The sequence below is a fragment of the Rhinolophus sinicus genome, linkage group LG13 (genome assembly GCF_036562045.2).
Source record: "Rhinolophus sinicus isolate RSC01 linkage group LG13, ASM3656204v1, whole genome shotgun sequence".
In the NCBI taxonomy this organism is placed as follows: domain Eukaryota; kingdom Metazoa; phylum Chordata; class Mammalia; order Chiroptera; family Rhinolophidae; genus Rhinolophus; species Rhinolophus sinicus.
This window is the reverse complement of record NC_133762.1, coordinates 12,742,475-12,764,424: the sequence shown is the minus strand read 5'-3', so window position 1 is coordinate 12,764,424 and position 21,950 is coordinate 12,742,475. Positions and strand designations below refer to the sequence as shown.

Below are 21,950 nucleotides of genomic sequence, written 5' to 3'. Positions count from 1 at the left end.
CTTCTGGGTCGTAGGGCTCCCCACCCAGTGCTGAGGCCCAAGGGGAAAGCCCTGTGCTGCTCGTTGGCTCTGAATCGTGGAGACTGACTTGGGGCGGTGGGGCGCATTTTGCAGGGTCCCAGAATTTTCCTGAGAAGGAACCCCGCCCCTACCCAGTACGCTTGTACTGTCCGTACCCCTCCCAAGTGGACGCTGAGCTTGCACTTAAATGCCGCCAGAGACAGGAGGTTCAGTTGAAAAGGCCGGAAATTCTAGGCATCTCTTATTTCTTTGTATTTTTAGGCACATTCAAGTTTTCTACAATTAAGTCATTCATTCCACAAATATCTACTATGTGCCAGGCACTGTTGTAGCCGTTGGGGATGCAGCAGTGAGCAAAGCAGACGAAAACTTCTGCCCGCATAGAGCTGACATGCTAGTGGGGAAAGAAAGGCAGCAAACAAACTAATAAGGAGAATATAGCGTGTGTCCAATGGTGAAAGGTGTTATGAGGACAAATGAAGCAGGGAGGGGGAGGGGGAGTGCTGTGTGTACATTGTAGCATGCCGTAGGCAGTGAAGGTGATATTCCAGCCAAGTCCTGAAAGAGAAGAGCAGGCTAAGGCTTATGGAAGAGAGGTCCAGATAGAAGGAACGGCTAGTGCAAAGGCCCTGAGGTACGAGTGCCTTGAGACAGAGAAAAACAGCAAGGAGGCCAGTGCATTAGAGCCAGATCAGCCAGCGGGGGATTGTGGGGGATGAGATGAGGGTGGGGCAGACGGTGCTTGCATAAGTATGGCTTTGTAATTCAGGAAGCCAAGTTTTTTGAGCAGGAAAGGGTTAGATTCTCGTACAGGCTTAAACCCAGACAAAAAGAATGCCCAAATCCGGTCAGGATGAGCCAGGTGAAGACCACACCAGGAACTGCATGATGGGACCAGCCTTTCTGGAGCTTTAACATGCCTGGCATATCACCTGCAGCCAAAGGGACAGAGTAACTTAGCTTTTGCTATCAATTGTATTGATCTGGGACAACAGAAACCAAATTACTATGTAGGGTAAGAGGCTTAACGGAAAGGGCTGGGCTTCCTGGGGCCTAGTGGGGGTGAGGGGAGAGTGTTAGTGTTTTCAGGCCTGGGTCTGAGGAAGGGTGCCCTCCCCTGCTCCCTGGGGCTTCTGAGCACCTCCCGGGACCCTTGGGAGGAGAGTCCTCGGCAGGCAGGGGGAGTCCCAAGGCACTTGTTATGTAAACCTCAGCATGAGTCAGCCCAGCATCCTGGCCTTCTCGGGGGGCCTGATCCCTGCAGCCAAACCCCAACCTGAGGTGGCCTTCAGAAGGAGGATAGTCAGCTCCCAGAGGACTCCACTCTGTCCCTATCTTCCTCCCCAAACTGTTCCTAGGCCCCTCGCCCAGAAAGCATATGAAGCTCAGACGTGCCCCAGGATATGGTAGCTAAGCTGGGGCCGAGGACTCCAGCTTGAGGCCTGCCTGACCGCTGTCTCTTCTGGACTTGGGGCTACAGGCTGAGGTTGACAGGGATCAAGGACAGCCCGGGATGGGATGAACCAATAGGGAGTAACAGGAGCGGGGGGCGGGGGTGGGGTGACGGAGGCAGGGCAGGAGTAGAGGGAGGTGATGGCCACAGCGGCTGTGCTTTCATCTTAAGTCCTGCCCAGCACAGCCGGCCAGGGCCGTGCAGGGACTTGCAGAACTCTCAGTCCTTCACCAGGGCTGCAAGTGTCATTGTTACAGTCACGGACGGAGGTCGGTATCTTCTAAATGGTATTTTTGGGGTGTGTGCGTTTATTCGCTTTGATACGAGGAGAGGGGAGGCAGGGTCACATGGCCAGGCCGAAGTGTGCCAAACACGTTCACCCAGGACTCAGAGAGGGTTCTGAGGGAGTCCAGGCCCTAAGAGTGACTGACCCCCATGCTCCCCTCCGCCCCAAGACCCCAAATATTCTGCCTAGCCCAGCCCAGCAGGGCAGAGCCACAGTGAGCAGTTATGGCCAGGAACTGGCGGCAAAGAGAATAGTAAGGTCCCTGCCCCAGCCACCAGCCCTTACAGTGGTCACTGGGGTGAGCCTGACACGGGTTCTGATTCTGACGGTCCCACTTCCTGTACATGTGACCTTGAGCAAGTTATTTAATTCGCTAAGACTAAGTGTTCCCATCTGTGAAATGGGCAGTGCTTACTTTAAGTGTTCTTTGGAGGATTATCTAAGACCCTGCATGTAAAGCCCTTAGCGTGGTGCCAGCGTGTAAGTTCTCAGGAAATGTCAGCCACCACGATTATTTTCATCTTCATTACTGTTGGCATGACCACCTGACAATCTACTGTTGACACAGGATCTCACTGCCCAAGTGTGCCTTTGTGTTTATGATTGTGTTGGCACCAAGCAGCCCTTTTTAATTGCTGCTAGTTAATAAGGAAAGGACAGAGGCGGATTTAATGCGCAAATGATGCGTCGAAGCCAAGAGGAGGCCAAATGATGTAACAGCCCACGGTGCAAACAGAAGTGTTGCAGTCATTCAAATAGAGGAAAGTAGTGGGAGAACTGAGTCACCCCCCAGCACATGGCAGCATCCGCAGGCTCGTCCAAGTCAGAAGGGGCCCTGCCCCCCGCTGTCGGTCCCGGGTTGCCACCAGTGGCACTTTGGTTTCAGTCAACTGCCTATTGAATTGTTCAGTCCTGCCTATTGAATTGTTTAAATGAATTGTGTTGGGTTTGTTGTTTTGTTTATATTATGTAAATTTCTCTAGAATGTATTGTTAAGTAAAAAAAAATGTAATATACTACCATTTGATCAAAAAGGGAAGTACTGTAAGAATAGAGAACTAAACTGTGTGCGTGTGTGTGTGTGTATTTTTTTCTTTTTTTGCAGAAACAAACACTGGAAAGATAAATCAGACCTAATAAAAATGGGTACTCAGGTGTGGAAGGGGACTTCATAGAAGGGACAGAGGTAGGAGCAAGATCGCTTTACGTGTATTTTTCTATATAGTTTTGACCGTTGAATCATTTTGGGGGGATGGTTGCATGAGAGCTATTAGGAGGAATGTGTACCTAATGGGGCAGAAATCATTTACCTTGGTCAGCGTTGGGGAGGCCATGAGAGTCTCTTTCCCACAAAGGCAATGAACAAGTCTCAGGTTAGAGACCCGGTATCGGGGGTGAAGAGCCCTGTTGCTTCCCAGACCATCTTCCTAGAAGACTATCTGGAAGGTATTCTCTCTAAGAACAAGAAGGTCAGGAAGACCAACCCTGCCAGGACTCTATGGGAAGACAATTTAGCAAGCACAGTGGTGTGGCCGGCGTCGGGAGATGGCACAGCCACCTGTCCCCATGTGGCCAGACTGCCAGGCACCCCGCAGAAAGCACTGCCCACTGGTGTCTCTGAAATGGGCTCTCGAGCCTCCAGCCCCCAAACAGGCATTAGGGTGCAGGGTGGCAGCTGCCAGCAAGGCCGGGTCAGCCTCCATCAGCCTGGTCCATTCGCCACAGCCGGCTGACCACACATTCTGTATGTCCCGAGGTGAACAAGTTGAGAAACACTGCCACAGAGGACTGTCAGCTGACCTCTGACCTTAGAACCAAGAGGTCAAAGGAGCAGACAGCTTGCGAAATGGGTACAAGGCACCTCGTAGGCCACCCAGGTACCAAACAGCAATGCAGGGGGGCTGGCAGCTCTCTGCCTAGGAAAACAATAGCCCAACAGCACCACAGGAAGAGCTGCAGTGAGGGCAGAGATTTCATCCAGGAAAGCCTGGGTTTAGGGCAGTGTGGAAGTATTAGAAAAGCCTCCACAGCCAGCCCCCTGGAAGAGCATTCCTGCCTTTACACGAGGGAGGCTGTAACGTGATCACACTGGCCATCATCGCTGGCCAGGCTGTGCTGAGCCCTCTACAGGTATCACCTGATCAGCTGGGTAGCTTGTGCCACCTTTTACAGATGAGGAAACTGAGGCCCCAGGAGGTTAAGGCATTTGCCCAGGAGGCATTCAAGCAGTTTCAGAGCTGGATTTGAATCCAGCGCTGGGCTGGTAACCTGCACACTGGACCACTGCCCACAAGGTTTGTGCAGGAGAAGGGGCAGGTCATCGGTTCAGTGGCACGCTCGTTACAGAAGTATCAGCAGGGACTCCTGGGAGGATGCAGGTGAACAGCCTCATCCAAGAAAATGTCAAATGTGAATCAGAGCAGAGTTGCCTACATCACAGTGCCTGAGGAGGGTTCGAGCTGCTCGATTCAGCCGTAGTTCTTCCTCTTCTAGAGGCAGAAAGCTTTCCATTCTCACTCCCGAGGTTCAAACCCTGGATCTTCTTCCTAACTCCCAGCAAGCTCTCAGTTTCCTAATCTGTAAAATGGGGATGATAACGGCCTGCCTTAGGGTTGTTATGAGCCATAAATGAGACCATCAGCGTAAAGTATTTAGCACAGTGCCTGAGACGAATGAGTGACTGAGCACTCTGAGTCTTAGCTGCTGACTCAAAGCACCCCTTGTTGCCAAGTTTTCTGCTAAAGACACCCACATACGTATGGATTAGGGAGAAGCATGTGAGCCCATCCAAGTGGTGGGGCAGTGGGACTCCGGGCCTGGCCAGCCAGCTCTCTGCCTGCAGAGGCTCTGGCTTCCCAGAGTGATGGGTGGCACCCCCTCCTTCCCAGGCCTGCTCAGGAGCCCACAAACCCAATTACTGGCTTATGAAAGTCACTCGATTTCCCCTATTCCCCAAGCCTGTCGGCCACCCGTGTGTAACATGCATGGGGGTCACTGTTTGTGTCTCCTGCAAAGGGCTGTGGGGGGGCTCCCACTCAGCCCCTATGTGACTCTCCACGGTAGTCAGAGGGGCCTTTCAAAAGGGTAAATGAGTAAAATTGTCCAAAAACTGTCCGCTGCTCCAAGAATTCAGTTCCACATCCTGAGAAGCCTGCCACATGCTCCATGATCTAGCCCTTACCTACCCCTCTCAGCTCACCTCTCCCCACTCGTACCCTGCACGCTGAGAAGTGTCTGCTCACCAAGCGCTGGAGCTCACACGGCAGGCCTGTATCCCCCTGGTTTCCCACGCCTGGGACACACTCTCCATGCCTCACGCCTTCACACCTTTGCCTCTTTCTTGAACCTCAGCTCAAATATCACCTCCTCTGAGAGGCCTTCCCTGACCACTGCAGGGGCAGTCGCCCTCCCCCTCCCCCGGGGCACTGCCGTATCACTTTTACATAATGTGAACTTCTCTTAGAAACAGGCTTATTTCCCTGCTGCCTCCCTCTGGAGCACTGGGCGAGGTCCTGCACCCAGCAGGTGCTCAGTCAGTATCTGCGGAATGAACGCATGAAATGCCTGCTGCACAGTCAGCCCTCCACAGAGGTTTTTATTGTCACACATAATATCCCCATCACAAGGTCTCTCGCTCCCCAGCCTCACTCAGGGGCTGCTGGGAACTTCCATGGAAGTCTCCTTCCACTAAAAGGCCCTGGAACTGTCAGTGAGGGGCCCCTCACTGTTTGCCACCCACAGTTCTTTCACCTAGCGTCTCTGGCACCCCTCTCTGCCAAGTGCACCCCCTTAGGCACCAGCGCACGGGCACCTTTAATGTGCAGGTGGCACTGGGCAGCCTGCTCCCCAGGTGTACCTTTCACCCGCCTCCTCCAGGTATTAACTGACTTTTCCCCAGCAATGTTTGTTTTAAGGATTAAAGTTAGTGAAGGAGCCTGTAATTCCCAGAATCATTTGTTCCTTTGCTGGCAGCCAGCACTACATTTGTTATTCCATTTTCCCAAGCCCCTGACAATACCGTTCCAGACACGTCCGTCGGTTTGATAGTATCATCCAACGGAAAACTCTGATGCTTCCTTTCCCTACCCGGCGGGCAGTCTCACTGGCTTCACGGAGGGATCCCTGGGCCCTGTGTTCTCAGCAGCGCTTTCCCTCCTCTCACCTCTCGCATCAGCCTTGAGGCCCATGATCATTTTCTCCTTTTTCTCTGTTTTTTGTTTGTTTGTTTTAAGTACTACCGTGACCCCACCACCATCAGCTTTATCTGGCACAGTCAAGAACCGGGCTACCTCATGTGAGTAAATTTTGAAAATAATGCCTTTCAAGCACTTAAACTTTATACATTTTAAAAACAGTTTTATTGAGTTATAACTGACACACGATAAACTGCATGTATTTCAAGTGTACAACTTGATCTGTTTTGACGTTTGCACACATCCGTGAAACCATCACCACAATCTAGATAATGAACATATCCATCACTCCCAAAAGGTTCCTCCTGCCCGCCCCCCCCCCCCCCCCGCCATCCCCCTTCCCAGCAACCACCGGTCTGCCTTCTAAACACATATTTAATGCAGAGCTGTCTCACCGACTTCCCCACTTGGAAACAGAGTGTGATCAATGTGATTGTTCCTTGATTCAGCATGATGGTTAACATTACTGAAAGCCATGTCCTCAGATGTCGTGAGAGACATAGGACTGTTTGCCCTGAACACTAAATGGCTCCATTGTTGCATTGCCATGCCTGGCTGTTTGGGGTTGGGGAGTTTCTCCCTCGCTGCCAGCTGTCTCGGTGCACAGTTCCCAGCAGACAACTCCTGCCACCTGGCACGCTGCATACCACCCACCTCCTGTGCCATTCCCATTCCTCACTCCAGATCAGTGGTTCTCAGCTAGGGACAATTTTGTTCCCCAGGGGACATTTGGCAAAGCCTGGTGACAATTTTGTGTGTGCTAATGGGTGTGGGGGTGCTGACACCTCGTGTTTTGAGACCAGGATGTTGCTAAACATCCTACAATGTACAGGATACTTCCCACGAAAAAAATGATCCAGCCCAAGATGTCAGTGTGCCGAGGTTGAGAAACCCGTTCTGGAAGACGGAACTGGTTGGAAGAGTCAACAAGAAGTCATGATAATTAGCTGTTTCACTTTTCTGAATCGAGGAAGGAAGGGCAGAGGCTTCCTGGAGCTGCAAGGCCACACAGTAGGACAGATTCAGGAAGACTCTGGCGGTCTCAGGTACCTCCTTCCGGATCTACCTGAGCGGGCTTCCTGGGGAGACACGCGAAGGCCCTCACTAGAGGCCCCAGGGCCCAGCACTCAGCACGTGCTCGATGAATGTCTGTCAGACTAGACTGCACCCAGCTCACCTGTTAGGTGCCCAGTTCTGGGTAGCACTAGCTGGGCATTGAAGGTGAGGCAGAAGACACAGAGGCAGAAGAAGGGAGCCATTAAAGCGACCAGTGAGTTTGGGACTCGGCAGAACCAGTTACTAAAAGGTAAGTGCAGACCCACCCCCTTAACTGGGAGAAGGAGGGCTGGCCATGCCAGGTGCATCTCCACCAAATCCCTTCTAGCTCCTCCCCCCGCCCACAGACACCCTGTTCGCCTGTCATACAAAGGAAGTTTTCCAAAGTGGTTTAGACAGAACTGGAAGGGTCCTGCCTTGGGAAGGGATAGGCGGGCCTGATGTGGCCCGGGGTGGTCAGGACGGACTCCAGGGGTGCTGGAGCTAACTGGTGAAGTGTGGCCATGCTTTATTCGATTTTGCATGACTTTGAGGTTTGATTCTTTTATTGCAAAAGAGATTATAGACATTCTTGAAAATGTGGGTAAGCAAGAAGAAAACAAAAAAGCTCGCAAATCCCACCCTTTCAGAGAAAACACCACTTAATGTTTTGTTGTGCGCCCTCCTTTGCGTGTATGCATGTGGTGTAGACATTTTGATGAAAACCAGGTGTGGGTGCTGCTGCGAAAGCTTTGTTTGAGGAGCCTGAAAGCGGGGAAGAGGTTTTGAGAGAAAGGGACCCCCCAAGAGCATTCCAGCGGGATACGGGGAGTTCCTGGAGTGAGGTTGACCGAGTAGATTTAACTATAGGCCTAGGGTTGCTCTTGGGAGCCTCCCAGGTCAGCCCCAAGTCCAAGGATAAAGAGGCATGGCTGGCTGGCCCCTTCCTCCCTGACCCCTGCTGCGAAGGTGGGAAGCCCTTCATAGCCCCTTCCTCCCTCAGGCCTTACCCAGCGGCCTGCTCCTGCCCACCAGTCGTCCTCCCTCCCTCTTGTCACCCCACGAGGTGTCCCCATCCTATGGACTGCTGTTAGATCTAATAAACTGATCCAGAGGCCCTTGGGCTCCTAAGTCAGGGGACCTGGGCTCCAGGTGCTTTTGCTCCCTCGGCCTTACGGCCTCAGATGAACCCTTGGGAGTGATAAAGAAAATAATACAGGACTTGTTCCAGTGGCTAGCAGTCACCAGACGAGGCAAGCTTGGTACTCTCCAGAGGGCTGTTCCCTCCAGAGGGGTCTCAAGGAGAGTGGCTTCCAAATTCTTTTTAGCAACAGAGTTGTAATAAGATACAATCACACGTGAAACCCTAAAATAGGAGAGGGACAAAGGTGGGAAGCTCAGGGCGAAGCAAGGCCCGGTGCTCACTTGCTCAGTGCTCTCCTCTCCCCTGTGATGCACCTCTGAGCAACACAGTTCAAGGATGCTGCCTCTGCCACAGGCAGCCTTGCCGGGCCAGCCTGGCGGGGATGAACTGGGAACTCCCATGTCTCTGCTGCGGGGTGGTATCCATCTGAGACAGAGCTCGCCCTTCCTCCTCAGACCCACTGCTCCCCTGCAGCCAGCCTCCAGGATGGGTGGGGCACCTAGAGGCAGCCAGTATTGCTTTCTGTCCGGGTTGACCTTTCTTCTAGGCCAAAGGACAAGTGGGAAGGGCACTGAAGACTCCGAGACTAGGTGGGGCCAGTCCTGTCCCACGTTTCCCTCAATGGGATTCTCTTGCTCACAGACTAAGGAGAAACCGTGACTCACTTCCTGCTTCAGACTATAGAAGTATTTTTTCCCAAGAGTGGCTGGCACTGTGGTGGGGGCTACCCCAGGGTGGCCCCTACGATCTTAGCTCCTTGTCAGGGAAAGTTCCCTCTCTCAGAGGGAGCCAACCAGACTTATGTCCCAGCCCAGCTTTCAGGACCCCACATTCTTCTGGAGTTTCCGGTTTTTGCAGCATTTGTAAGGGTGCCCAAATGGTATCTTAGCCCATTAGTTAAATATTATCTCCATTTTACAGAGGGGTAAGTTGAGGCCCAGAGTTAAGTACTATGTCTAAGGTGGCATAATAGAAAAGAGTGCTACAGGGATTTGAAACCAGGTTTGTTGGTTGACTTCTCACATAGTGAGTCCTTAGGAATATTACTTCAACTCTCTGGCCTTGGTTTTGTGCTGTGTAAAATGTAGACAGTGATACATCAAAGGTGCCTAAAGGAAAATGTATTTATACCCACCTCATGGGGGTCGTGGTGAGGAAGAAATGAGTTACATGGGAAGAGCTCAGAACAGCACCTGGCTCCTAGTAAGCACTGGGCGGTGTTCGTTTTTATCATTGTCCCCAAACCTGTGTTAAGGAGGCCACAGGATAATACTGTGCTGCCACGTTATCTCACAGTGAACAGGAAGGGATGGGCAGAGACTGCTCTGTGACCTTGGAATAACCTAGCCTGGGGAGCTCTTGGCCACATTTCCCCTCTTTTCTTTCTCAGCTCAAGCAAGGGCGGCCTCGCCAAGTAGCACAGACGTTTTCTAGGGCAGGAACCCAGGGAGGGAGGGGAATCGGCTGGTATATTCCAAGTACTGGGATCCAGACTCTGCCAAAGCCCCACACCTCTTCCAGGCTCTGAGGCTTGCTAGTTTGGTACCTTGGGCAAATTATTTAAGCTTTGTGCGCCTCAGTTTGCTTATCTGTAAAATGGGATTAATAATGTCAGCTTGAAAGGATTATGTGGATTAAATAATGTACATAAGGAGATAATATAAAGTGACTGGCCTGGTGCCTGACAGGCGGTTGGTGTTAAAAAAAAAAAAAAGTTAAAAGGAGGTGGGCTTGTTCTGCTTATCCACCTGTATATATAGATGCAAATAAGATCGTGGCTTTAACAGTAGGTCCCTTGGTTTGCTGGCTGCTGTGAAGTTCCACTGCAGGTGGGGTGTCCCACGTCTGTCATCCAGGGCACTTACCCAGTCATGCCCAAATTCACGGCTCAGGAGTGGGAAGTGGGGAGAGGAGAGGACCAGCTCCCCCAGAATCCAGCCGAGACTGGGCTCCGAACGACTCAAGCCCTTCCCTACCCAGGCCCCGGGTTCTAAGTTCGGGTCTCCGCGCCGCCCGCCCGGGAGTTAGCTGCGCTAAGAGCCGAGGGCCTGGGTGCGGGCAGTGGGGCCCGGCAGCCCCGCTTCCTACCCGCAGCTACCGCGAACCGGAGGCGACGGGCGCCCCAGGAGGCCGTGAGGCAGCCGCTCAGGCCCCGGCGGCATGGGCGGCGGGACCGGGACCGCCGCGGCCGGGAGCGCGGAGGTGGCGCCGCGCGGGGGAGGGGCGCGGCGGCGGAGGAGGAGGAGCCGGGGCCGCCGCAGCCGCTGACAGGACCGGAGTAAACAAGCCGCGCCGCCGCGGCCCGGCCGCTGCCCCCGCCCGCGCCGGAGCCCGAGCCCAGGCCGAGCCCTGCCCTGGTCGCCGGCCGGGCCGAGGCCGCGCCGCCGCGCCTCCCGCCTCCGCGCGGTGACGCTACTGCCGGGCGCGGGGAGCGCGCCGAGCCCAGGCCCCGCCGCCGGGCTCTCTGCTCGGCCAAGGGGCGCCCGAGCCGCCGCGGCGCTCGCCTGGAAAAGTTTCCCCGCCCGGGCTCCCCAGGGTAAGCGGCGAGGGCGCGGGGCCCGAGGAGCCGGAGCCGGGCCCAGGGGAACCGCTGGACTGGGCCCTCTGCGGGAGGAGCGGGCTCCACGGCCCCGGCGCCCGGCCGGGGAGGGTCAGAGGCGCTTGCGCGGGGGCCCCCGGGCCCGGCTGTCGGAACTGACTCCGGGGCTGGCCGCGAGGGTGGAGCCGCGGGGAACAGGCTGGGTGCCCGCAGCCCACCTGAGCGCGCGCCCGCCTGGGCCCCGGCCCTGCCCGCGCCGGTACTTTTCCGCTGGGGCCGGGGCGAGCCCTCTGACCTCAGGAAGCGCTGCGGGGCCCCTCCGGGGGCGGGATGGGGACAGAATTCCAGAGCCGCCCGGCGCTCCCGCCTCCCCGCCGTCCTCCGGGGGCCGCCGCCGACTCGCCCCCTCCGCGCCTGGGGAGGGAGGAGCAGCTGTTCGGAGGGCGGGGGGGTTGTTCCCGGCCGAGGCCTCGCCCCCGCCCGCACACCTGGGCGGCCAGAGACTCAGGTACGCGACCCGCGGCGCTGGAAGGCCGGCTCAGGTAGGTTCTGGGGCTGCCTTCCACGGAGGCCTGGCCGAGGCCCCTACTGCCCCCGTGGGGTGGCTGGGCTGAGGGGCGGCCTGCTTGCTAGACAGGTCTGACAGCAGTCACTTAGCTCAGAAGCTCTTTCCCGCCGTCCCCTACTCCCTCGCCCCTGGGGGATACAGATCCTCCTTAGGTGGAGGGTGTTGGAATTCTCTCTGACTTGGGCACTGCGAGGGAAATGCGGTGATGTGGGCTAGGAGCGCGGGGCAGCTGCTGGCCAGGTGTGGACAGGCGTAGGAGCGTGGCCACGCCTGACCCTGCTCGAGCGCGGTGGCCCCAGTGTTAGTATTTACTTACTATATCGGGCTTTCACATAAGATTTGATATATTAAAAAAAAAAGAAAGAATTATGTGGCTTTAAAAAAAGTTTGAAAACCTCTGGTCTAGCAGTTTTTACCACCAAGGAAACTGAGGCTCAGAGAGGAAGTGACTTAGATTACACAGCAAATGTGAGTCAACAGAGACAAGTCACAATTTCAGGGGAGCCCTTCAGTGCCTGTAATAGGACCTGGCTTGGTGTCCTTCTGCTGGAAGGACACACTGGATCGAGTTTCCCAGGCAGCTCTGTCTGCACCAGACCCCCAGTGTCTGGGAAGCAGCAGGGGGACCTGGGGGGAGGTTCTGTGTGGGTACCTTGGAGTGGCTGTGTCCCGAGGTTCCTGGGGCTGGGCAAAGGGCTTCTTTGCCTGAAGGAACACAGCCAGGAAGAGCACGCACAGCTCTCTCTGGCCACAGCCGGGAGCTGAGTCCCATGTGAGAGGGTATCACGGGGAGGCAAGAACTGGAACTCAGGGTGAGTCAGAGTCTGGGATGGGGGTGGGGAGAAGCCCATTCATTCATTGTTTTCAGCTCCTGCCCTCTTGGGAAGGGGGTGGTCGTGGCTCCCTCCAGGATGCTGAGGCAGGGCTGTGTGGGGGGCACCAGGGCTCTGTGGGAGCCATATCCCTCCTCCCATGGCTGGGAATCCTGCGCAGAGGGAGCACGCCCTTGCTTGGGGATTGTTTGGTTGTCCCTGAAGCCTGCTTCCTTTCCGGGTGCTGCAAGGTAATTAAATAGTTGGTTAATCACCTTTAAAACCAAGCAGCTGCTCCATCCACAGTCAGGCAGAACCTGGGCTCGACCCAGATGAACCCAGTCTTGGTTTGGGGGCTCCAGCAGGGCTCACAGCACCGTGGTGGTAATGGTGGGGCTTTGCATAACATCTGGACCCAAGAGGCAGCTATTGTGGTGGCAAGAGGGGAGAATAGGCCTCATTCCCATCCTGCTCTGCCCGCAGGGCTCCATATCTTCTGTTGAATGAGGGGCTTGGGGTTCCTTCACCCCCTAAGGCCAGAAATCTGGCTGCCCAGCCAGTGCTCAGACTGGCTTTCTGGAACTTGACCCCTGAGGCATCCTGGGGCTGTGGCTTCCAGGCCCCTCTGAGCCCTGTGGACGCTGCCCCTCGGGGTGAGCAGGAGCTAGCTGCGTTGTGAATGCCTGCTGCCATCAGCTGTCAGGTTATTTTGGTGTAAACTGAAAATACTTCAGGAACTGTGTTGAGTCCCCCCAGCCTGCATGGTAGGACCGCAGCAGGAGCAGAAGTACAGCCCCTGGAGAAGCAAGGGGTTCCCAGTTCCCAGGGCCCAGGGAGCTTAACTTTGCCGCCTGGCAGAATGGCCTCCTTTGGGACTGAGCCATGGGAGTGGTGGGGCAAGTGGGGCCCTGTGGCCAGACACTGTACAGAGACAGGGTACCCCCAGCAGTCCCGCTGGGACCTCCCCGGCTTCTCCCCACCCCAGGGGTTTGGCTTCTGGCTAGTCAGGGGCCCTATGTGGGGACAGTTATGTGGCCCCAGGCAGAGAGGTCCCACTCTCTGTTTGCTGAAGGAAGAAAAACAACACACGGACTATTGATTCAACCTCACCTTGGCGCTCCTGGCTCAGCAGCCAGTGTTTGCCCTGACTGCCCGGCTCGGATTACGCAAGGCTGGTGGGGGCTGGTGGGCGTGGCGCGAGCAAGGGGACTGCTGGGGGCCTCCAGGCCCAGGCCCAGGCCCGGGCGGGACAGCGCTGGGCGGCCCCAGCGTTCCCCAGGAAACAGTAAAAAAGAGCCTGGCCCCCTGACTTTGATGATGGCCGAGGGTCTAGGCCATAGTGGGAGGGGAAGGCACTGCGATCCCTTGTTCTCAGCCCCCAAAGCCCCTATCCCACCTAGGGTCTCCCACTTTTTCTTCCCAGGGGCTGTGTGTCTTTGCAAATAATTCTCTAGAGCTGGGTTTGCTTGGCTGAACCAGGAAACCTCTAGTGAGCTGTGTAGATGCTGCCAATTAAGAAACTTCAAAAAGCCAACATTTTATTCCTTTATAAAATATACTTAGGTAATTTGGAAAGCATACAGTGACACAAAGAAGAAAATAATTACTCGTAATTCTCACCGTCTTGGGAGAACCATTGTTAACATTTTAGTGTGCTTCTAGATTTTGGTTGTGGTTATATACAAATATACGTACATGTATAAATAGTTTTTTAAAAACAAGATGGAATCACATGTACATACTGTGATTCCATACACACCCATCTTTTTTACTTTGATTCTGGCAAGAATTTATTTAGTTTCTGATTTTGAGTGACTCAAGCTGTGATATTCTTCCCACTTCTGTTGAATGTAGCTGGAAAGTGACTTGTGTGCGTGTGGGGGGGAGGGAGGGGTCTATTTGCCCATCTATTCGGCTGACCTTGGGGTGCTGGGTTTTTAACCCTCTCCCCAGAGCCCCTTTTCAGTCCTGAATTGAGCCATGGCATGGGAAGGCAGTTTTATTTTAGCCCAAGGATGTGAGGGACTGACTGTCTTTTCCTTTTTCCCCCTGGTTCCTCTCAGAGCCGTCAACCCTCATCCTCCTGCCGCAGCCCTGCCAGTCTCGGCCCCATGCCCCCGCCAGTCAGCCCCGGGCCACAGGCAGTGAGTTGACACGTGGGAGCCAAGGCCCTGTGACCAGGCCAAGGAAACGAGGGCTCCGGGGTCCCAGCCACTTGTCCGCCCCCCATGGAGCTGAGGCCCTGGTTGCTATGGGTGGTAGCAGCAGCGGGACCGTTGGTCCTGCTGGCAGCTGATGCCCATGGCCAGAAGGTCTTCACCAACACCTGGGCTGTGCACATCCCTGGAGGCCCGGCTGTGGCTGACCGCGTGGCACGCAAACATGGCTTCCTCAACCAGGGCCAGGTAGGTGTTCTTAGCACGTGCTGGCCTAGGCCTATGACATTTCAGGAGGAGGGCGGGGAGTAGAGGCGGTGAGGGCAGGCGTTCTGGCACTGGAACGGGCTTGCCTTCTCGGGCATGTTCTGGGTGCCAGGGAGATGGGCGCAGTGGCTTGCCCTCTCTTTGGGCTTCTCGCATAGGACCAGCATCCCTCAGGAAGGTGGAGTCCCCCTTGGTCCCCTGCACCTTGCTGGGTCCTGGGCAGAGAGCAGATGACCCTCCCCATGCCATTGTGTGCCTCCCCTTGCAGCCTGTCGTCCTCCCCTGTCCCCCCTCCCCTGGAACTGACAGATGGAAAGCCCAGCTCAGTCTCCCTGCTCTGTTGCAGATCTTCGGCGACTATTACCACTTCTGGCATCGAGCTGTGACAAAGCGGTCCCTGTCGCCTCACCGCCTGCGGCACAGCCGTTTACAGAGGGAGCCCCAAGTGAGTGCCGCCCCAGCCCCTCCTGCTGCCACCTCCTCTTCCTGCTCTCAGGAGTGCCTCTCTCTTCCTCCCCCTCTGCCCACACCATCTTTTCCTCACCCCCTCACAGGTACTGTGGCTGGAGCAGCAGGTGGCAAAGCGACGGATCAAACGGGACGTGTACCAGGAGCCCACGGACCCCAAGTTTCCCCAGCAGTGGTATCTGGTATGTTGCCTCCTTGGGTCCTGGGTCCTCCTCTGTAGCTGCACCTACCTCCCCACTGAGGGGTCCCCTGGGTGCGTGAGGCCCCCTCTCATTCTTCTTTCTGTCTGCTGAGCAGTCTCCCCCTAGCCCTCCCGCTAAGCCTGGGGTGCCCTCCCAGAGTTCTTGACACTTCCGCCGAGCCCAGACAACAGTGGTGGCATGTTAGCAGCAGGGGTGGGTGGAAGAGGAGGTTTCGGGGATGTGAAGAGATTCTTCAAGGTACCCTGGCCTCACACAGCCCAGCATGTCTTGTAAGTGCCGGGTGATTGGGGGGGTGTCTCCACAGTCTGGTGTCACCCAACGGGACCTGAACGTGAAGGAGGCCTGGGCCCAGGGCTACACGGGGCGCGGCATTGTGGTCTCCATCCTGGACGACGGCATCGAGAAGAACCACCCGGACTTGGCAGGCAATTATGTGAGCAGGTTGTGGGGAGGCGGCGATCCCCAGTGAGCGTGTCTAGGGGTGGCCCCGTTCTGCCAGCCAGCTTGCTGAGGCTGCTCCCGGCAACAACCACATGCTTTCCAGGACCCTGGGGCCAGCTTCGATGTCAATGACCAGGACCCCGACCCACAGCCTCGGTACACACAGATGAATGACAACAGGTCAGAACCGGCAGTGCCTGGCCTCCGCCTCCCTCCTCCCCTTCCGCCCAGGGGGAAGGGCGGAGCCTGGTTTCAAACACATGCTGCTGTCTTTCCCGCAGTCCTGGTCTGACTGGGTCTCTATGGGAGGGTTTGCTCAGAGCAGAGGTAGCCACAGCCTGAGGAGCATGCGGCAGGGTGCTGTGCTCCCACGTGGGACAGAGGTCATGGGTGGAGTGGCCGCTGACTCTTCTCAGGCTGCACATGCCAGGCTCTGTCCACCATTAACGCTGTGCTTTTGGTCCTGGCAGGCATGGCACACGGTGTGCGGGCGAGGTGGCTGCGGTGGCCAACAACGGCGTCTGTGGCGTGGGTGTGGCCTATAACGCCCACATTGGAGGTGGGTGTGGGCCTCGGCCACCCTGTTGTTGGGAGGGGTTTCTCTCTGCCCACTTCCCATCTGGCCAGTGCCCATTTTCCCACTGTGGATCCTTTTGACCACATGGCTATTCCTTAGAAGATTCTTAGCAACTCAAAGAGCTGAACCACCCGTGCTGGTGGCCCTGTGCTGTGGGGTGGTGAGTGTTTCTTAGCAGGAGCCGCCCGACAACCTCACCGCCCACTCTGAGGCCTGACACGGCAGGCCTTCACCCGCACACTTTTGGAAGCCCAGAGATGTGCTCTGGCCCAGAATGTGTGGGTGAGGGCAGGGGTGTTCTCCTTTTCCCCTCCCTGGGTCTTGTCTTAGAGAGACAGAAGCAGGCCAGGCAGTTAGGGGTTTAAGGTGTCCCAGCGCCAGCCTGTGCCCTCCCCTTCCCATCCTCTGGGTGCAGGGCTGGGTGTGCTCCAGGGCTTGCCCCTGGTAGCTGAACCCACGTAGCATCCCTTTCCCCGCCCCCCTCTGCGGCCAGGGGTGCGCATGCTGGACGGTGAGGTGACAGATGCGGTGGAGGCACGTTCGCTGGGCCTGAACCCCAACCACATCCACATCTACAGCGCCAGCTGGGGCCCCGAGGATGACGGCAAGACCGTGGATGGGCCAGCCCGCCTTGCTGAGGAGGCCTTCTTCCGGGGGGTCAGCCAGGTGAGGCGGGGGTCCAGGCCCAGTCTCTGGGGGCGTGCTGGGCACTCTGTTTTCCATAGTTTTCTGCCTTGTGTTTTTCTGTTCCTGTTTATTTTTTTCTTTGGTTTAACCTTAATTTTACACAAAGCATATTAATTAAAACATTAAGGCACTCAAAGGACAGAAAAAGCACAAAATAATTTAAAATCACCCATAATTCCACTACCTGGAATCACCACTCTGAGCATTTTGCCGATGCTCCAGGTCTGTTTTTTGTGCGTAGACAGACACACTTGCATGTATACCTGACCCAGCACAGGCCTCACCTGGGGTGGGGGGTAGATAGAGGGTCCCTGAGAACAAGGCCCTAGCTTTTCCAGTCTCCACCAGTGTCTCTTCCCATCAGGCCTCCCCCAAGTCCTGTTCTCCAGTGACCCCAGCCCACTCTGTCCACAGGGCCGTGGGGGGCTGGGCTCCATCTTTGTCTGGGCCTCGGGGAACGGGGGCCGGGAACATGACAGCTGCAACTGCGACGGCTACACCAACAGCATCTACACGCTGTCCATCAGCAGCGCCACGCAGTTCGGTAACGTGCCCTGGTACAGCGAGGCCTGCTCCTCCACACTGGCCACCACCTACAGCAGCGGCAACCAGAACGAGAAGCAGATCGTGAGTTTCGCCCAGGAGCGGGCCGGGGTCTGGGCTGGGGAACAGGGCTGCTGGCTGGCTCCGCCCGAACCCGTCTGCCGCCCACGTCAAGTGGCTGGGTGACAGGGGCTCCAGCATCATGGACTGGGAGCTGGCGGGGCTCTTTATGACTCTTGGGGGCCATGGAGCCTTCTCGGAAACCCCTGAGAAATACAGACTCCCCTAAAAACGGTGGTTGCCCTTACTGATCTCCAGTGCCTGGTGCCATCCCATGTTCCTTGGGAAACAGGCCCAGAAAGGGCCAGACATAGGCCTATCTGCAGCAAGGCCACAGGGGCCGGGGCCCAGGGGCACTGGCCCTGACTCGCCACGCCAGCCGTGGTGCCAGGGCCTGTGGCTAGAGGGAGGGCAGGCAGGTCACCTCCCTGGTCCCCTCCACCCACCACTGTTCTCCGGGCAGGTGACCACTGATTTGCGGCAGAAGTGTACGGAGTCGCACACGGGCACCTCGGCCTCTGCCCCACTGGCAGCTGGCATCATCGCTCTCACCTTGGAAGCCAAGTAAGCGACAGGGGGTGGGGGGCTGAGGGGCAAGTCTGTCCTCATCAGTGCCCTGTGCAGGGCAGCCCTCGGTCCCCAGCTTCTCTGCACAGACCCTGACCCCAGCCTTCCCTGCTTTGCAGTAGGAACCTCACCTGGCGGGATATGCAGCATCTGGTCGTCCAGACCTCGAAGCCGGCGCACCTCAATGCTAACGACTGGGCCACCAACGGCGTGGGCCGGAAAGGTGGGGACCCCACTCAGTGGGCTGGGTGGGGCGCGTGGATGAGGGACACCCTGTGCCTCCCAGCTCACCCGCCTTCCCCACCCACAGTGAGCCACTCGTATGGCTACGGGCTGTTGGACGCGGGTGCCATGGTGGCCCTGGCCCAGAACTGGACGACAGTGGCCCCCCAGCGGAAGTGCGTCATTGACATCCTCACGGAGCCCAAGTGAGGGCCGCACCCGGGCTGGGAGGGGGCGGGTGGGGCCTGAGGATGCAGGGGGCGCCCGGGGGTCCCTCTGGCCAGGCTGACGGCCGGCACTGCTGTCTGCGCAGGGACATTGGGAAGCGGCTGGAGGTGCGGAAGACTGTGAGCGCCTGCCTGGGGGAGCCCAGCCACATCATGCGGCTGGAGCACGCGCAGGCACGCCTCACCCTGTCCTACAATCGCCGCGGTGACCTGGCCATCCACCTGGTCAGCCCCATGGGGACCCGCTCCACCCTGCTGGCCGCCAGGTGCTTGCCCTGTCCCCTGCCCAGCCCGTCCCCATGGCCGCGTGCGTTCATTCATCCACTCACACAGCCCGAGGGCCAGCAAACACTCTCCGTGGGGACACTCGGCATTTTGGGAAGGATGATTTTGTCCTGTGGGAGCCCCATATTGCAGGAATCCCTGATTCCACCCACCAAGTGCCACATCTGTGTGCCTTCCCATGCGCAGTACCCTTGCATATTTCCAGAATCTTCTGGTTAAGAACATCTGGCCTCCTGGGAATCAGAGCCAAGAGGCATTTCCAGCCCAGTGTGGGGTTGGTGCTGCACTGGGGGAGGGTGTGTGGTCCTTCTGTGGTGGGCGTGGTGTTCCCAGTGGGGTCCCCCAGAGGCCTCAGACGGCTGTGTGCACCCCGCTCCCCCAGGCCACACGACTACTCCGCAGATGGGTTTAATGACTGGGCCTTCATGACAACCCATTCCTGGGACGAAGACCCCTCTGGCGAGTGGGTCCTGGAGATTGAAAACACCAGCGAAGCCAACAACTACGGTATGGGTGGCACTTGAGGGCTGGGGAACCAGGAGGACAGCCAGCAGGGTCTGGATGCCCCCTCACTCCGGCCTCCTTCCCTACCCGGAATAGGGACGCTGACCAAGTTCACCCTTGTGCTGTACGGCACGGCCCCTGAGGGGCTGCCCACGCCTCCTGAGAGCAGTGGCTGCAAGACTCTCACATCCAGCCAGGCCTGTGTGGGTCAGTAGTGGGTGCTGTTGGGGTTTGGGGCTTGAGGCTGGACGTCAGAGGGTGCCTGTCCTGAATGCCAGCTCTAGGCAGAAGAGGGGTCTGGAGGGACACAAGGGCCCTTGGGTGACACGGGTCTGTGGCTGGGAGCTCCTGGGGACGGGGGACTGGGCTGCCCTGGTCCTGGGCTCATTGCCCCAGGGCTGTGGGCAGCTTCGCCAATGCCCGCCATTTCTCCCATGCCCACAGTGTGTGAGGAAGGCTTCTCCCTGCACCAGAAGAGCTGTGTCCAGCACTGCCCGCCAGGCTTTGCTCCCCAAGTCCTCGACACGCACTACAGCACCGAGAATGATGTGGAGATCATCCGCGCCAGCGTCTGTGCCCCCTGCCACCCCCTGTGTGCCACCTGCCGGGGCCCAGCCCCCACAGACTGCCTCAGTTGTCCCAGCCATGCCTCCCTGGACCCTGTGGAGCAGACATGCTCCCGGCAAAGCCAGAGCAGCCGAGAGTCACCACAGCAGCCGCCCCGGCCACCCTTGGTGGGGGAGGCGGAGCCACGACCTCGGGCAGGGCTGCTGCCCTCACACCTGCCTGAGGTGGTGGCTGGCCTCAGCTGCGCCTTCATCGTCCTGGTCTTCATCACCGTCTTCCTGGTCCTGCAGCTGCGTTCAGGCTTCAGCTTCCGGGGGGTGAAGGTGTACACCATGGACCGTGGCCTCATCTCCTACAAGGGGCTGCCCCCCGAGGCCTGGCAAGAGTGCCCATCTGACTCAGAGGAAGATGAGGGCCGGGGCGAGAGGACCGCCTTTATCAGAGACCAGAGTGTCCTCTGACGAGCGCCTGTGGCCGCCCCTTCAAGCCCCCCCCTCCTTGGGCACTTTTTAATTCACCAAAGTATTTTTTTATCTTGGGACTGGGTTTAGAGCCCAGCTGGGAGGCAGGAGGGGCAGAGACAGCTTCCCACCCTACTCTTGGGCCTCCTGGCTGCCTGAGGTGGGGCCCCAGGACCAGCTGGGGGACAGGGGAGGGCCTCACCCCTCCCCAGTACCCCCTCCATGTGGAGAAAGGAGTGAAACCTTCAGGGCAGCTTTCTAGGGTCATCCAGACCCCAGCCAGAGTTCCTTGCAGAGTGAAGAGGGGTAGCCCTTTTGGGATTCCTGGCTCGGCTGCAGCTCTGGCCCCTTCCCTGTCCCTCTAAAGCAATAACGGTCCCCATCCAGGCAGCAGGGAGGCTGGCCTAGGGGGGATGTGAAGGAGGAGGCCACCTCTCCAAGGGCTTGTGCATCCCTGACCCGGACCCCCACCTCTGGTGACCCTCAGGCAGAAGCAGTGATGGAAGGAAGGGACCAAGGCCAGGCAGGTGCTTCCAGGGTGTGCGTGTGACACATGTATGTGTGTGTGTCCCTTTCACTACAGCTGGTTGCCCGCTGAGCGAGGCTGGCCCAGGTGAGCCCCACGCTGGCGTCCTGACCGTCCTCCCCTCCCGCCAGGGCCCAAGTCCCTGTTTTCTGAGCCCTGGGCTGCCTGGGCTGTTGGCACTCAGTCCTGGAGCCCCTGGGTGGGTGGTGGGGAGGGACGGTGGCCCAGCCGGCCTCTCCCGCCTCCCACCCGATGCTGCTTTCCCCTGTGGGGATCTCAGGGGCTGTTTGAGGATATATTTTCACTTTGTGATTATTTCACTTAAGATGCTGATTTTTTTTTCTTTATTTTTTTTTTGTTTGTTTTTTGTATTTTTCACGGGGGTAGCAGCTGGACCACCCACCTTCACACGCCCACTGTCCACCCTGCTGTTCCCCCGGCTGCCCTGGCCCTGAGGTGTAGGGGGGCTACAACATGTTGCTGGGGAGTGAGGAGAAACTGAGCCCCAGGTTCTGATGAGGCAGGCCAGTTAGGCCCTAGGAAAGGGGGATTGCTGTGGGAGAGGCGAGCGGTTGTCCGTGTTTCAGATGGGGCTCGTGCCAAGGGCTCATGGGTCACTGGTTCTCCAAGTGCCAGGGGTGGGCAGGCGGTGGCACTGTGCCCCCTCCAACACTGTGCCCTGGCGGAGAAAGCACTGACCTGCCCTGCCTCCCAAGTTCCCCTCTTCTGACGTGCCTTTTGCACCCCTCCCATTAGGACAATCAGTCCCCTTCTGTTTGGGAGCCCCCTTTCCTTTCTCTCCCCGAGCCCCTCCTGGCACCCACTCACCTGCCCAGGGGTGCCCTCTCACCCCCACCTCCTTGTGGCCAGCCCGGCTGGTTTTGTAAGATACTGGGTTGGTGCACAGTGATTTTGTTTCTTGTAATTTAAACAGGCCCAGCATTGTTGGCTCTATTTAATGGACACGAGATGATGTTAGAGGTTTTAAAGTGATTAAACATGCAGACTATGCAAACCAGGCCTGGTCTCCAGTATGGTGCTGCTGTTCTTTCCAGGACCCTGGAACTGCATCCGGGGTGGAGGTGGGGCTGGGAGGGCATGAGATGCCCACTGTGATGTCCTGCCTGCCTCAAGATGG

General features: G+C 57.3%; 1 protein-coding gene across 6 annotated transcripts; it reads left to right on the top strand.

The window, feature by feature from the left end:
- Positions 1–7,235: 7,235 nt before the first annotated feature.
- On the top strand, positions 7,236–21,831 carry FURIN (furin, paired basic amino acid cleaving enzyme). 6 transcript variants are annotated; one of them, XM_074318144.1, is made up of 16 exons: positions 7,236–7,259; positions 14,115–14,456; positions 14,821–14,919; positions 15,029–15,124; positions 15,450–15,578; positions 15,690–15,766; positions 16,057–16,145; positions 16,657–16,829; positions 17,265–17,477; positions 17,917–18,017; positions 18,140–18,243; positions 18,331–18,448; positions 18,556–18,735; positions 19,137–19,261; positions 19,355–19,465; positions 19,703–21,831. In XM_074318144.1, the coding sequence occupies exons 2-16, from the start codon at positions 14,280–14,282 to the stop codon at positions 20,284–20,286; spliced, it is 2,376 nt and encodes a 791-aa protein (XP_074174245.1). In that variant the 5' UTR covers positions 7,236–7,259; positions 14,115–14,279; the 3' UTR covers positions 20,287–21,831. The 6 variants fall into 6 exon arrangements, with proteins under 6 accessions (XP_074174245.1, XP_074174246.1, XP_074174248.1 ...); XM_074318145.1 differs by lacking the exon at positions 7,236–7,259 and adding an exon at positions 10,402–10,668 and having other exon boundaries at positions 18,143–18,243; XM_074318147.1 differs by lacking the exon at positions 7,236–7,259 and adding an exon at positions 10,402–10,668 and having other exon boundaries at positions 19,355–19,461.
- The last annotated feature ends 119 nt before the right edge of the window (positions 21,832–21,950 follow it).

Excerpts from the sequence above, each read along its gene's own strand:
- FURIN (XM_074318144.1), top strand. The coding sequence starts at position 14,280 with ATGGAGCTGAGGCCCTGGTTGCTATGGGTGGTAGCAGCAGCGGGACCG. Across the intron at positions 18,244-18,330 it reads CAACGGCGTGGGCCGGAAAG|TGAGCCACTCGTATGGCTAC; the intron begins GTGGGGACCCCA and ends CCCCACCCACAG. Across the intron at positions 19,466-19,702 it reads ATCCAGCCAGGCCTGTGTGG|TGTGTGAGGAAGGCTTCTCC; the intron begins GTCAGTAGTGGG and ends CCATGCCCACAG.